Source organism: Balaenoptera physalus (genome assembly GCF_965194825.1).
Source record: "Balaenoptera physalus genome assembly, chromosome: 15".
In the NCBI taxonomy this organism is placed as follows: domain Eukaryota; kingdom Metazoa; phylum Chordata; class Mammalia; order Artiodactyla; family Balaenopteridae; genus Balaenoptera; species Balaenoptera physalus.
The window spans coordinates 35,657,955-35,675,338 of record NC_138894.1 but is presented as its reverse complement, the minus strand read 5'-3'; the positions used below and the strand labels follow the sequence as shown (position 1 = coordinate 35,675,338).

Genomic DNA, 17,384 nt, shown 5'->3' with positions numbered 1-17,384 from the left:
CTCTCTTTCACCAAAAAGGAAGTAATTTCTCAAGCAAAGGCCTAGGAAAAGCAACTTTGTACTATACTCTTCTATATTTTGAAAAATTAGTAAAAATTTGTCAACCACAATAAAGACTTGTCTTACAAGATACCTTCATTCCTGTACTCAAAATATACACAGCAAGGCAAAAGTATATTTTCAATGATTAATTTTGTTTCTTCACCACTAAAAAAAATGACATGATATGATTATTTCCATCAGGGTTTATCATCAACTAGTTTTAAGCTTTCCACTTCGTAAAGTATAACAATAAGGAAATTAAAAGAAGAAATGGGAAAAGAATATGTGTATTCCCTTAGGAAAGGGATTTCCAAAGAGGCAGATCTCTTTTGCAGAATCAAAGACATATCTAAAAGATTACCAAGGCTAGCTGAGACCAAAAATATGACCCAAAATATGACCTACTCCCTCATTCCTCACAGAATAAGAACTACAAATGACTTATTCAAGAACACAGTTGTTTATAGAACCAAAAAACACTTTCCATAAACAGCTGAATCTTCCACTTATTGTTATAGGTTACATCATAAGGTATACTGAGAAATTTTAATAAAAGCAGTGTGACTTAAATTTCAAAAGAGCGAGTAATACTGCAAATTACTACTGTTCTTTATTCATAACGACAAAGTAATTTTGGACGTTCCTTGTGGCTTTCATAACTTAGGAAGATATTGAAAGAAAAAAATTGAAACACTTTCAACACATTGTTAATTTATAAGCTATAAACAAATTCCTTTCTGTGATCATAATTCCCAGCATTTCCCAAAAGGCCTTTTTTCATTGATACCCATTGATATCAGAAATAACAATTACAGAAATATTCATATATAACATGACATCTTGCTTACATAGTAAATAATCAACCAGAGGTACCTGCAGCACAATTTAGCTCATTAACTAGAAAGAGAACTTTTAAAAATTCTGGGAGAAAAAAAAATCTTGGGCTTCAAATCATACCCAAAGTCAAGAAAAGTATTCAAAAAATAGAAAAGCCTCTTCAAAGCACCAATATAAACCATCACAATCAATCAGTATGTACTGAATATTCACAGAGCAAAACAATATACTAGTAAATAATTCATTGCTCTGCTAAGAAAATAAAAGATATTTTAAAATCATGTGTTCCCATAAAGACGAAGGACTTCCCTAAAATGACAAGAAACAATTAAGACATCTAGCAAAAAGAAATCTGTGTTTAACAGAATACTTGCAAAGTCATTGGCCAACCTATCATAAACCCAAGACCTACTTGCTTCATGGCAGTCTCTCCAATTTTGTCTGAATGTTTGCGGATACTCTCCAGAAAGTCTTTGAGATCAGACATAGAAACATCCTTAATTTCTTCTCGAAGCTTGGGGATATTGTCCACCATCACCTTGCAGAATCGATAGTGGCTTACTTGAGGCAGATAGGTATGCTCTAGATGTTCCAGAGTTTTCAGTGCAGGATAATGCCTATAAAAGGAATTGCATGACCTTTAGCTCAACTCAGTCTTCTTTAGGGCCACAGATACATTCCTCAGGCAAAATTTCTAGCCTGAATTAGTTTTCACTGTACATTAAGACAAATCCAGGATTAAGTTTCAATAAAAACGTCAATGGAAAAATTAATGTCAAATTATTAAAAATCAATATATATATTACAGGACTTAATAAATTATAATCAAAAAAAGATTTTTCCCAAGAATACAGAAAACTTTGAAAATCCACCAATGAAATTCATTACATAAAGAATAAAGGCCATTACTAGGAAAAAAAAAATAAAGGGAAATATAAAATGATCATATCAATGCCACAAAAATCATCCTATAAAATAAAGTACCCAAGGATAGACTTCCAACTATGGCACACAGAAGAGCTTAGCAAATCTTCTACCCAAAAAGCAAATATAAACTAGACAAAACTGACCCAAACAACCATTTCAAGACTCTGGAAATTGGAAAGGACTCTGGAAAGGAGAACAACAAATTAAGAAGGGTTTATTCATGAAAACTGCTAAATAGAGAGGGACTCCGTGGTATTCTTGCCTGGGGCTACCTCCATCACCCTTCTCCACCTCCCTTCTCCCCATCATTGGTTATGGCTTGTCAGGAAAATCAGCAGCTTCTCTGCCGTTAGGGGCTGACATGATTTGGAGCAGAGGGTGAAAATCCTATATGGAGTGGTGCTGTTAGAAAAAGTAGCAAACTCATTTTAAAAAAGGAAGAGAGTTGGGGGAACCTCCAGCTCTACTGGCCTGAAGTTCGTCTAGGTTGGAACAAAGAGCAGACTGGAGGACTAACCAAAAACTTAACAGGGAAGTCCTGGAAATAAGAGACCCACAGAATAACCTGATAGCTCTCTGAATATCCCTAGCTGACTGAGAAGCTGTGCACAAATGCAGGGGACACCTAAAACGGCCTAAGCACTCCACACATCCCTGGCTGACTAGGAGACTGCAGGCCTGCACACAGGAGAAGGCTTGGCAGAATATGAAAGCTCAGCAGACTTGAAAACTTGCCTGAATTTTGAATGCACTCCCTAACCCACATACAAGCCCACTAACAAAGGGTAGACACCTTTCTCAGCTCAAGTTTCTTTGAGCACCCAGGACCAATCATTAGCTAATGACTAGCCTTTAAAAATGAAAATGAAATGAATTATATTCCCAGATAAACAAAGACTAAGACAATTCCTTGCTAGCAGATCTGCCTTACAAGAAACACTAAAGAAAGTCAGAAAGGAAATGATAGCAGATAGTAACTTGAATTCAGAGGAAAAAAAATGAAGAACATAGGAAAGAGTAAATATATGCTAAATATAAAAGACTGAATAAATGTGGTTTTTTTCTCTTTTCTTCTTTTACTATCAGTAAAAGACAATATTTTTTAAAGCAATGATTATAACACTGTATTGTTGGGTTTATAAAATATATAGATATAATATAAATGACAATAATAGCACAAAAGAAGAGGGAAGAAATGGAGCTAAGTTGAAGCAAAACTACTTCTATATATTATATCAAAACTACATGAGCAATGACCTAAAGTAGACTGTGACAAATGAAGAAGCAGATTATAATCCACAGAGTAACCTCTAAAAAAACCCTCAAAAAATACAACATTAAAAGGTTTACGGAAGAATTAAAATAGTATACTACAAAATATTTAACACAAAAAAGGAGTAAAAGATAAATAAGAACAAAAAAGACATGAAAAACATAGAAAATAAAGAGCAAAACCCAACCATATTAATAATTATATTAAATGCAAATGGACTAATAAGCACGCAAATCAAAAGGCAGACACTGTCAGACAGGATTTAAAAAGCATGATCCAGGGACTTCCCTGGCATTCCAGCAGTTAAGGCTCCGTGCTTCCACCGCAGGGGGCATGGGTTCAATCCTTGGCCGAGGAACTAAGATCCCGCATGCCGCACAGTGCGGCTAAAATAAAATAAAAAATAAGTAAATAAAATAAAAAGCATGATCCAACTATATGTTGCTTACAAGAAACCCACTTTAGAGTCACAGATACAAACAGACTGAAGTAAAAGCTAGAATAAGATATACCCCAAAAGTAACCATAAAAGTGCTTGAATGGCTATATTAATATCAGACACATTAGATTTTAAGACAACAAATATTGCTGGAAACACAGAAGGACATTTCATAATAATAATAAGGACAATATTTATCTGATAGGTAGGAAAGCTTCCATAAGCGTAAGAGAACAAATAAAACTAAGATTGATACAGTTGAACAGGTAAAAACAAAATAAGTTATACATAAAAAGAGAATAAGAATAAAGAGGAAACAACAACCTGGCAAGGATTAGTTGTAACATATAAACTTGAGGGATTTTTTTTTAAGCATTGAACAAAGAAAACTCACAAAAGAGCCCCCAAAAAGGCAAACATGAAAAAAAAAAAAGTTGAACTGATGTGAAGAAATGAAAATAAAAAATATAATTTTGTCACTCAAACTGCCAACGATTTCTTAAAAAATAATGGATATTATTATCAGGGGTTTTAATAAATGAGAATTCACAGCCTGCTGGTAAACATATTTATATTAATAATACACGTTTTCAATGAAAAATTTCACCAAATATTCTAAACAGTTGCATTCCCCCCCACAAAAAATTACATGTACAAAAATATGTATAAGCCTCTTGAACTGTAGTTATTTATATTAACAAATAAAAAACTAATCTAGGGCTTCCCTGGTGGCGCAGTGGTTGAGAATCTGCCTGCTAATGCAGGGGACACGGGTTCGAGCCCTGGTCTGGGAAGATCCCACATGCTGCGGAGCAACTAGGCCCGTGAGCCACAACTGCTGAGCCTGCGCGTCTGGAGCCTGTGCTCCGCAACAAGAGAGGCCGTGATAATGAGAGGCCCGCGCATCGTGATGAACAGTGGCCCCCGCTTGCCGCAACTAGAGAAAGCCCTCGCACAGAAACGAAGACCCAACACAGCCATAAATAAATAAATAAATAAATAAATAAATAAATAAAATTAAAAAAAAAAAAAAAAAAACTAATCTAGAAGTCTATTAACAAGGAATTGGTTAAATGCATTATGATATATCCATGTAGTATATACGTATATGCAAAGAATAATAAAACAGCAAAGTGTTTACAATGTTGTTGAGTGAAAATTATTTCAAAAACATTGAAATTACAAATATGATCATAACATTTTTCAAAATTACAAATACTTATACGTGTAAATTATGAATATGTATGTATGTATGAGCTACACAGTACTAAATACAAGCACACACACAAACATAAGTACACAGAAAATGACTAAAAAAATATATACAAAAATGTTAACCATGATTTTTCTTTCCTTTGGATAGAAACATTATGGGTAACAGTTTTCTTCTTCATGTTTTTAACTTCCCAATTTTCACATTTCCCATAATATATTTAATATAGGAAAAACTCAGTTTTGATCCTGTAAGTAAAAGACTTATAGTTCTATTTTAGGTTTTAAGAATGAATTCCATGGGAGATACTTAAACTCTTCTTACTCCAATGCACGTAATACCACAAACACTAAAGATTAGAGGTTGGATTTACTTGTTTTCTTTGTTTATGTTTTTCCCTCCTGTGTTCCAAAAATCAAAATCTTAGTCCAAATAAATGAAGGGAAGAAAGATTTATTTCCCCTAAATTAAGAAATAAAATTACAAATATAGTTTAATCTGAAATGGTTGCTTTTATTAAAATTTTACAGACTCACAAACAATACAATTCACATGGTTTAGTATAAACAGAATGGTGTTTATACTACAATTAGGTACGAAGAGCTATGTGCAATAAAATGCATTTCCTCTAGAGAGAAACTTTAGAATGGATATAAACCTAGAAATTAAGCCAAAAAGATAAACACACTTTAGGGTTTAGTTATATTTTGGAACATTGTTTATAGAATGAGAAAAATCTAACAATGTTGCCTGCAGACACAAGGCACATTCACTGATGAGACACATGGCTGCATGGTGAAAACATCTGGTCTGTCAAATAACTCCACATTTTTCAAGGCTAATTAGTACAAAACCCAGTGATTTCTGGCAATAAAGAATGTTACTTTATTTCCCCATTGTCCTTTCCCTAACATACTCATACTCCAACTATAACAGATCAATAAGATTCATTCAAATTTCTAGTGTACTTCAATATCAGTGACAGATTAAAGAATGACAGCCAATTAAACACCTCTATAGCAGACACCAAAAGAAAAAAATTCTATTTCCAGGGGCCATGGAAATCTAAAACAAGATTTTGACATTACTTTTGACAACCTCTAAACATTAAAACTGAATCAAAAGCCAAATGTGCTAGCTCTCCCCCTCCCCCCACCACATGCAGGCTCCCTAATAGAGATGTGAGCAGAAAGAAAGTAAATGAATTAAAAGTAAGAAATTTTTTTAAATAAGGCAGGAAAAGATGTCTAAATAATCCTAAAAATTGGATAACTTAAGGTCAGAATAACTTAGACATGGTTGAATGCTATCCTGAGAAGAAGAATGTTGATTCTAGGCAAATTAAATTTTGGTACTTTTTTGTCATGGTATGGAACTCGTTCACAATGATGGTTTTTTTAAATTCTAATAAGTAATCTTTCAAAGTGGATTACAACTACCCATGAGAAATTTTTTAAAATTCAGAGTATGATAAGAATATAAAACAAAAGCTTTCCACACAGAAAATATTAGTCTTTCCTAATTAAAGAGCATCATTAAGAAATATTTAATCCCTTCTATGTGCTAGAGATAGAAAGATGGTCAGATATCTTTCCTCAGGGAACATAAAACCTAGTAGTATAATGAGTATTTATAGCTTTAAAAAAAATAACTAGGCTTCCAGCCATTAAGGAATAACAAAGAACAGACATGAACTCTCACTCTTAAGAAGTAAAATACTGGCTAAAATACATAAAACAACTGCTTTCACATAGTGAACTTCAAGTAACACAGAACTGTGATCTCTGAAAAAAGGGAAACAAACAAGGTGAATTTAATAGTTATCTGGGGGGCTTCCCTGGTGGCACAGTGGTTAAGAATCCGCCTGCCAATGCAGGGGACATGGGTTCAACCCCTGATCTGGGAAGATCCCACATGCCTCTGAGCAACAAAACCCAGGCACCACAACTACTGAGTCAGCGCTCTACAGCCCATGAGCCACAACTGCTGAGCCCCCGTGCCACAAATACTGAAGCCCATGCGTCTACAGCCCGTGCTCCGCAACAAGAGAAGCCACTGCAATGAGAAGCCCGTGCACCACAACATTGAGTAGCCCCCGCTCGCCACAACTAGAAAAAGCCCGGGCAGCAACAAAGACCCAACACAGCCAAAAAAGAAATAAATAAAATAAAAAATAGTTATCTGGGTTATCTGCCTGAATGTGATTTCTAGATCATGGACACAGTCAGAGAAAACCCAAACAGAGCCCAACAACTTAGCAGACTTAGCATCAGAGATAGGAGTTCAGGAAAGCGTATGCACCTTAAGGTTGTGCAGCAGAATTCCCAAAAAAAAAAAAAAAAAAAAGGAAGCAATGCAGAAAGTTACATAAGGGTTCCCTTGAGTCTTTGCTAAGTACTAGGCCAGGCACAGAAAAAGTGAAATTCTGCATGAACAGGCATAAAGAAGGGAGGGAAGGAAGAGAAGGAAGAGAAGGGAGGGAGAGAAGGCAAGGAAGGAGAGACAGAAAGACAGCAGCAAGATGTAAGATAAACACCTCAAGGAGCTCAGACAAGACAGAGAAACATCTGAACTCTGAACAGCCAAAGTGAAGAGTCCCTGGGGATTTCTGAGTTTTTCAAAGTAGATGAATACTACTCCGAGCAACCCCTGGAATGAAGGAGGGCCTCCCAAAGCTTAAAAATGGGGTCTGATGGGATTGGGATCAAGTGGATCTGAAATCAACTAAACTGTTCGCCAAAACAAAGACCAACACCCTCTAAGAAAAAAAAGCTCCCCAAAATCCAGACACTCAACAACATAATATAATGACAATTATCCAATCAAAACTTACAAGACATGATAAGAACCAAAAAAATGACCTGTAACTAGGAAAAACAAAATAATCTTCAGAGAAATCCAAAATACCAGAAGTGACAGAACTAGCAAAGAAGTACATAAAAACAGAAATTAGAGCTCTGTTAACAGGTATTTTTAAAAGATGCAAAAATAACAAAAGAAATTAAACATAAAAAACCAAATGGAACTCCTAAGGATGAAAAATATATCATCTGAAATGAAAATTTCACTGGATGAGATTAAAAGATTAGACAATGAAAAAGAAAGAACACAGCAATAAAATCTATCCCATATAAAGCACAGAGAAAAAAGACTGGAGAAAAAGAAGATCCCAAGTCACCTGTGGGATTATGTGAAGTTGTCCAACATAGATATAACTGAAGTCTCAGAATGAGAATGGAAAAAGGACAAAAAAAATGTTTGGAAAAATAATATCTGAACATCTTCCAGATTTATGAAAATTTCAAAAAAAAACAAGCAACTAAACAAACCACAAGCAGTATAAATATACACACATATTCATGCATACAAACATATTTACACCAAAGCATATCAAAATCAAATTGCTGAGAACAAATTATACAGACAAAAGTTTTTAAACAGCTGAAGAAAAGACACATTAAGTAGAGTGACAAAAAAGTTAAGGCTGTTCATATACTTCTCCCTCAGAAACTACATAAGCCAAAAGACAAAAAAATGATACCTTAAGAACTAATGAATCTATAAACCTAGAATTATATGCCCATCAAAAATATATTTCAAAATGAAGGTGAACAACGAGATAGCATTTCACACCCACCAAGATGGCCATAATCAAAAGACAGACAGTAATAAGTATTGGCTAGGATGTACAGAAAATCAAATCCTCATATGCTGCTGGGGGGAAGGTAAAATGGCACAGCTGCTTTGGAAAACAGTCTGGCAGTTCCTCAAATGGTTAAACAGAGTTACCATGATCCAGCAAAATTTCATTCCTAGGTGTATATAGCCAAGAGAAATGAAAACATATGTCCATACAACAGCCTGTAAACAAAATTGCATAGCAGCATTATTTGTAAAAACCCAAAATTGTAAAGCCAAATGCTCATCGACTAATGAATGGATAAATAAAATGTGGTAAATCCATACAGTGGAATATTCAGCAATTAAAGAGATGGGACTTCCCTGGTAGCACAGCGGTTAAGAATCCGCCTGCCAGTGCAGGGAACACAGGTTTGAGCCCTGGTCTGGGAAGATCCCACATGCCGCGGAGCAACTAAGCCCGTGCGCCACAACTACTCTGTACTCTAGAGCCCACAAGCCACAACTACTGAGCCCACATGCCACAACTATTGAAGCCCACGTTCCTAGAGCCTGTGCTCCACAACCAGAGAAGCCATCACAACAAGAAGCCCGCGCACCACAACCAAGAGTAGCCCCCGCTAGCCGCAACTAGAAAAAGCCCGTGCGCAGCAATGAAGACCCAACGCAGCCAAAAATTAATTAGTTAATTAATTAATTAATTAAAAAAAGAAATGAAGTACTGATATATGGTACAACATGGATTAACCTTGGAAACATTATGTTAAATGAAAGAAGCCAATCACAAAGAACGATATATGATTCCATTTATATGAAATGTCCAGAATAGGCAAATCTGAAGACACAGAAAGTAAATCAGTAGTTCCCAGTAGCCGGCAAGGGGGGCAGGGAGAAAATTGTGTGCTGATGGCCAGGGGGCTCAGAATTTCTTTTGTGAAGAATAAAAACATTCTACAATTGATTGTGGTGATGGTCACACAACTCTGACTACACTAAAGCCACTGAATTGTATACATTAAATGAATGAAGTGAAAAGTATGTAAACTGTATCTCAGTGAAGCTGTTAAGAATATTTTAGAAAAAAGGATATTAAAAATAGACAATGTAAAAATTAAAAAGAAAGCAGCAGTGGCTGGCTGCATTAATACCAAACAACACATATTTCAGAAAAAAAGAATATTACCAGGGATAAAGAAGAACCTTCCATAATAACAAATGGGTCCTTTCGTCAAGAAGATACAACAATGCTTAATGTATATGCATCCAATAAGAGAGCTTCAAAATACACATAGCAAAAACTGAAAGAACAGAAAGAAGACATATGCAAATCCAGTTATAATAGGCAACTTCAACACTCCTCTGTCAACAAATAACAAATACAAAATCATAAGGATAGAGAAAACCTGCACAACACCAAGTATATCTAAATGACAGTTAAAGAATGCTCTCCTCAATAACAATATATATTATTTTGAAGTGTATATGTAATTTTCACCAAAACAGACCATATGCTGGGGCGTAAAACAAGTCTCAAAAAATATAAAAGGTTGCAATCATACATTTTACATTTATGAACACAATGAAGTGAAATTATAAATCAATTTTGATAAATCTGGGAAATCCCCTAATATTTAGAAATTAACCAATGAACTTCTAAATAGTCGGTGAAATTCTAAAAATTACAAAAAAAATTAGAAAATATTTGAAATAAATGTAAAAAACCCCCACAACATCATAAAACATGTAAGATGCAGTCAAAGCACTGCTTAGAGAGAAATGTACAGCTTTATATGGCTACATTAGAAAACAGAACCGAAATCAATGCCCTAGGCCTCCACCTAATAAAGCTAAAAAAAGAGCAAATTATTTACAATAGCCAAGACATGGAAGCAACCCACGTATCCATCAAGAGATGAATGGATAAAGAAAATATGAGATATATATTGTGAGATATATATATATATATAAAACTGAATCACTTTGATGTACACTTGAAACTAACACAACATTGTATATCAACTATACTTCAATTTGTAAGAGCAAATTAAACCCCAAGTAAGCAGGAGAAAGGAAATACTAAAGATACCAGCGAAAATCAGTAAAATAGAAAAACAAGGAAAAAAGCTCAGTAAAACCTAAATTACTATTTTCAAAAAAATAATAAAATTGACAAACCTCTAGCCAAAATAATCAGAGAGACAGAGACAGAAACAAAGAGAGAAAAGACAAATTATCAACATAAGCAATGAAAGAGAAAGTATCACTATAGATCCTACACTGTTAAAATAATACAGGAATATCATGAATAACTTTTGTTAAGGAATTCAAAAACTTGGATGAATGGACAAATTATTTGAAAGATACAAATAAGCAAAATTTACTCAAGAAACACAAAATGCAAACAGCCGTGTATTTATTTTTTAAATTAAATTTGTAGTTAACAACTTTCTCACCAAAAACAAACAAATCTCCTGGGCCAAGTGGTTTCACTGTTAGATTCTACCAAATATTTAAGGAAGGTAATTGCCAACAGTACACAAATTCTTCTGGAAAACCAAAGAGGGAAAACTTTCCAAGTTATTCATGAGGCCAGCATTAATCTGATACCAAAAACAAAGATATTACAAAAAAGAAAACTACAGACAAGTATTTCTCATGAACATAGATACAAAACTCCTCAACAAAATTTTAGCAAATCAAATACCACATCATATTAAAAAGGATAATTTACCATGACCAAGTGGGATTTATTCCATGAATGCAAGTTTGGTTTAACATTCAATACAATTTATCATATTAATAAACTAAAAAAGAAAATTTTAAAAAACATATGATCATCTCACTGACATAGAAAAAGCATTTGACAAAAACAATATTCATTCCTGATAGAAACTTTCAACAACTAGAAATAGAAGGGAACTTCTTCAGCCTTCTAAATGGCATGTACAAAAAGACTACATCTAACATATATGACTTAATGGTTAAATGCTTTCCCCCTAAGATCAGGAACAGGGCAAAGATATCTACTCTCACTACTTCTATTCAACAAGTTGATACTGAAGTTTTTTTTAATCTCTGTAATTTTCTATAATTTTAGAACTTCACAAAAAGGTTACCAGGGAAATAATATTACTTTCTATCTCAGTGAACAGAATTTCTCATACTGTTCAACCTATGTTCTCTTATATGAATGTATCCTCCCAGGGAGAAGGCAGTCTGGGAAATAATCTATTCAACATAGCCAGTTCAATAAAACAAGAAAAACAAACCAAAAAGAAAGCATCCCAATTGGAAAGAAAGAAATATACCTGTCTTTATTTTTAGACAAGATAATCAGCTACATAGAAAATCCAATGGAATACACAAAAATGTTACTAGAATTAGTAAGTGATTTAGTAAGGTTGCAGAATACAAGATAAATATACAAATTTAATAGTATACTAGTAATAAATGACTGAAAATTGAAATTTAAGAAGCAATACCATTTTTTTTTTTTTTTTTTTGGCTGCGCCACTGCAGCATGTGGGATCTTAGTTCCCTGACCAGAATTCAAACACATGCCCCCTGCATTGGAAGGGCAGAGTCTTAACCACTGGGCCACCAGGGAAGCCCCAGCAATACCACTTAAAATAAGCATCAAAAAATACAAAATAATTAGGGATAAATATGACGAAAGATATGTAAGACTTATTCACTAAAAACTAAAAACATTGCTGAAAAATATTAAAGAAGACCTAAATAAATGAGAGCATTCATACTGGTGGGTGAGGGGTAAGATGGACCAGCATGGGATACAAGGGACCTAGTGGGGTAAGACTGTCTGTATAGGAAGGCAGCATTGCATGGAGTGTCAGAGCCAAACAGGGATGAGGAGGGCATTCAGGCAAGACAGAAGCATAACACAGGGTATTAGAGCCCAAGTAGAGTAAGGAGGATACAATATAGGAGGGCAACTCAGTGTGCAGTGTTGATACAGCTCAAAGGAGCCCAAGACATATAAACCTACTCTTTGTGCCAGAAAAAGGTTGAGCTAGAAATACTGGTGAACAGTACTTATGACAGCCACTCAAATTAAGAGGAGAAATGTGGGTTGTTCATATAATAGACTACTATACAGCAATTAAAATAAGTGAACTAGATCTCTATACATAAATTTTAAAAAGTTCTCCACTAGTACGTAAGCCCCACAACAGCAGATATTTTTGTCTATTTTGTTCAGAGCTATATTCCCAGCACTAAGAGCAATGCCTAACAACACAGTAAGTACTCAATTCATTTTTATTGAATGAATGAATCTCAAAAACACAAGGACTGAGAACTATTCATGTAAATGTTTCTAAAAACACAAAATACAACATATGATTTATGGATATTAAAAACATGGACTAGAAGGACACACCAAATTTATGATACTAGTTTCCCCAACAGAGTAGGGAAAGCGACAGGACTGAGGAAGGGGATATGAGTTTTATCTATAATTTTTTTAAATGTACATCTTTACCTCTTTCTGTCCATATGTGTTTATATATATGTCATAAATATTTACATATATATGAATCAAAACTGGAATTGTTGCTATCTGTTAATTCAGAGAAGTTGATACTGAAGTTTTTTTTTAATCTCTGTAATTTTCTATAATTTTAGAACTTCACAAAAAGGTTATCAGGGAAATAATATTACTTTCTATCTCACTGAACAGAATTTCTCATACTGTTCAACCTATGTTCTCTTATATGAATGTATCCTCCCAGGGAGAAGGCAGTCTGGGAAATAATCTTAAGAAATTCAAAAAATATTGATGCCTCATGCTTTAACTTTAAAATTCTTGAGAATTTATCATTTTTATTCACAATATTTTTAATCTTATTTCAGTATTAAATACATTTTAATTCCATACTTTTTCCCTCAAAACTAGGTAAAATTAACATTCCAGGAAGATGTGTCCTGTTTATCTTATAGCTTCACATACCCCCATCATACCACAGGGTACTCCAGGGCAGAGAGGGTGGAGGTGCTTACTCTAGTTTGGGAAGAAGAGCCAAAGAGTCACTATCAAGTTTCCTGTGGAATAAAACCAGATGAAAATAACACACAGGAAAAGACTCCTCTGAACTTAACCTTGACCTTGCCCCTTGTGATGGTTAATTTTATATGTCAACTTGGTTAGGCCATAGTACCCAGAGATTTGGTCAAATATTATTCTGGATATTTCTGTGAAGGTATTTTTTACATGAGATTATTAGCACTTAAATCAGTAGACTGAGTAAAGATGAATATTCTCCATAATGTGGGTGGGCCTCATTAAATCAGTTAAAGGCCTTGATAGGAAAAAGACTAAACTCCCCAGAGGAAGACGGAATTCTGCCAGCAGACTGCCTTCAGACTCAGGCAACAATATTGACTCTTCCCTGACACCAGCCTATCAGCCTACTATGCAGATTTGGACCTCCATAATCATGTGAACCAATTTGCTAAAAAAATCACTCTCTCTCTCTCTCTCTGCACACACACACACACACACACACACACACACACACACACACACACACAACACTGGTTCTATTTCAATGGAGAACCCTGACTGATTCACCCCAGCAAAACCAGTAACTATTTTTTCTACTATAATACTAAACCAAAGCATGTTTCTCAAATTAACTATCACTAAAACAGTTACATGCTTTTCCCCCTAAAAAGCTGGGTCTTCTAAAAATCAAACTGCGTGTAGTGTTTTTTATTAAACATAATACATGACAAAATACATCAGCATATGTAAATAACTCTCAGGATGAATCAATAGATATACAAAAGGCGAGAGAAGATGTTATATGGACTTAATTATTTTTTGAAAAGTTATGCTAAATATGGACTTTTAAAAAAATTCTAAATAACAGAAATTTTAGATAATACAAAGTATTCAACAAAAAAATATCTTACCTTTTAGTTTTCATCTGGTCCCTCAGTTTGCTATACATCTCCAGGACTTGAAAGAGAAGGGGAAAAAGAGCACACAAGCATTATTTAGAGAAAGTGAAAAGACTAATTAAAGCTAAAGGAATTGCATCAAGAATTCTACTCTATTTCCAGTTCCTCACCTGGAAGACACAGCATTAATTTATCAACAGTGGCAGAAATATTTCTCTGTTGTAGTCGACACTGCTTCAGCTCTTCCATTGCTATTACCAGCTTAGCAAGAGGGAAAAAAACTGAATTATGCCAACAGCTGTAAATAAAAAGCTTTCAGTCACATTTTTCCACCCTATGTTCAATTCATCAGAAAGTCCCAGACAGTTTCATACTAAGACCTGCCAAGTGGACTACGGAACTGCCTTTCTCAACCAGTAAAACATCCCTGTATGGTTTCCCACTTTCTCCCCAAGATGCATACATACTACACTAGAAAAGGCTAGGTGAAATGAAATCTTAAAATTCAGGGGCTATCCAGGAGAAAAGAAAAAAAGTGCAGATTTGCTCCACACCCTATTCAGACTCTTCATGATTTATGATTTCATCAATCTTCTAAGAAGATCCTATATTTCTGTCATCAGTGCTAGACTCCTAGAGGAAAACAGTCCTTCCTATACAGCTTCAAATGAATCTTGAAAATAATCTGCAACTAAATCTGTATTTCAACAAATAAACCACACAGTTAGAAGTTGTGGCTTTTCCAAGAGTTCCAGTTTAATGAAGAGTATCTCACTCTTCTTCTCACAGCATTTTAAAGTCTTCCATCTGAAGTCATACCACAGTAAAACTAGAAGAAACTGCATTCTTTGCAAAAACTTAAAATATGTGAGACAAACTTTTAAAAAGCAATAATCTACATGGCCTCTTATAGTATTTATCCCATACCCTTTCCTAAAAATGTTATCTACTTAGATGCTATGCAAAAAAGAAAAAAGGGAATGGTCCTGATTAAGTTACTGATAAGATGATCAAAGGCTAATCTTAAAGATTATTAAAATTAAACACTAAATAAGTATTAGGCAATGAGGAAGGTACATGATACAGAGAACAGTAATAGACTATAAGTCAGAAAACTTGGGTTTTAGTCCCAGCCTTGCCAATTACTATGTAAACTTTAGCAAATCATCTGTTTTAGTTTCCTAATCAATAAAATAGTGATAATACCAGTCCTGACTTTGTCATAGGTCTGCCATGAGGATTAAGTGAGAAAATGGATGTAAAATAATCTTATAAACTATGATGATTTAAATGATGAGTATATCAATTAACAGAATCAGATTCTTTTTTTTTTTAACAAATACTTATGCATATTCATGTTGTGCCAGTCACTGTTTAGGCAGGTAGAGGGGATATGGCAATGCAGTTAAAAACAAAAAACAAAAAACTTGACCTCATGGAACTTAATTTCTAATGGAAGGAGACACAAAAAACAAACATATAAGGAAAAATGTATAATATCAAAGCATGATAGGTGCAATGGAGAAAAATAGAGCAGGAAAGGTAAAAAGAATACAAGGGGTGAAAGTGAGACTGCAATTCTAAATAAGGTGGTTAGAAAAGGCCTCATGAAGGAGGTAACATGTGAGGAGCAAAGATCTGAAGTAGGTAAACATTTGGGAAAGAACATTCCAGGCAGAGGAAACAGCATTGGCCATATTATGACTACTTAAGTGATTTAAAAACACAGCTAAGGAAGAAGGCTACATACTCTCATTAAGCTTTCTAGTGCTATATTCATTTACTTCAGATAAACATTAGGAGAAGCAATGATAATGTCCAAGTTCCTCCAACATGCTGCTTATGGTCTTACAAGCCACTAAATCAAGAACACAGTTATCAAAGAGAATGACAGGAAACAGAAAACATTTTTTCAAAAGGTAAACTGGCCTTACTTCCTTTCCCTCATGTTGTAGTTTTCTATTAGTATCCGTCACTTGATTCTGTGGAGAGAAGACAATTTAAACTCATAAAAAACACTTAGATAATAGTTGGATAAGATCAAAATTTTAAATGAAAAGACTAAGAATAGGTATTCAGATTGTTTCCATATTCCACCACATTTTGGTTTAGTGGTGTTCTCTTGGGATCAAATTATATCAACTTTTCTACTGAACACTTGTATGACCTTTTGAACAATAAAAAAAATTACTAAAAAATATGTTCAGTTTGAAATATTACAAACTAAAATAACATAACAACTAAAGATCACACTTTCATTTGGAAAGGAAAGAAAAAATATAATAGAAAAAATAACCCACAAAGAACCTTACCATCTCTACTATGTGTAGAAAGAACAAATTTTATCATAGATAGTCCTCACTTCACCAATGTATTCCTGGAAAACTTGAGTATAAATTGAACTTTTTAACTCAGGTCAAATATTTCTACTTATCTAATTTTAGAAAACCTTTTATCTTAATTTTTTGGATTATTAATTCTTAATAGTTTCTAACACTTCCACATTCCCATTTTTCTAAATTAATCTCTCCATCAGACAGTCAAAATCAGGTGAACAAGCTTTAAAATTATGTACAGTTCATAATTTAAAGGAACTGGCACCACTTATTTTGGTAGCCATTTTTGAAGAATCAACAGATATAAAAAAATTAAGTATATAGAATAGTAATTTCCTCACCTTCTTAAACATTATCAAAACATGAGCAATATTAACTTCTAAAGCTTTCTTTAATAGAGGCTTTCTATACTTCCACCAATAACTGCAACTCCTTTCGCTTTTAAGACACTTCCTTAACCCAGCATTTACTATTATGTCTCTTGGAACACCAAGAAATGGTAGTTAAAAGGTACTCTGCACTCTGTATACACACACACACACACACACACACACACATCAATATGTATGGGAAATACCACTAAACAGGTTAGTTTATTCAGGACTTCCTGAAGCCCAAGAAGGAGATATCACACGGTGTTTTCCAACTTATTTTATGTAACATCCTTTTATTGAGGATCATCTCAAGAAACTAGTTTTTCAGGAACACACCTTTGAAAACTTTGCCCTAAACTATACACTATACACTATACCTGGA

The 17,384-nt window shown here is 34.2% G+C and overlaps 1 protein-coding gene across 4 annotated transcripts in view; it reads right to left on the bottom strand.

Annotated features, from left to right (window-relative positions):
- The window catches only part of EXOC6B (exocyst complex component 6B), a 722,841-nt gene that overhangs the window by 612,159 nt on the left and 93,298 nt on the right, over window positions 1–17,384 (bottom strand). For 3 of the 4 annotated variants that reach the window (XM_082426006.1, XM_082426005.1, XM_082426007.1), the window contains exons 3-6: window positions 16,227–16,274; window positions 14,463–14,553; window positions 14,305–14,350; window positions 1,292–1,496 (exon numbers count right to left, since the gene is read on the bottom strand). In XM_082426006.1, coding sequence (XP_082282132.1) covers window positions 1,292–1,496; window positions 14,305–14,350; window positions 14,463–14,553; window positions 16,227–16,274 — 390 coding nt within the window. The remainder of the gene's footprint in view (window positions 1–1,291; window positions 1,497–14,304; window positions 14,351–14,462; window positions 14,554–16,226; window positions 16,275–17,384) is intronic. The other variant, XM_082426008.1, reaches the window with a different exon arrangement.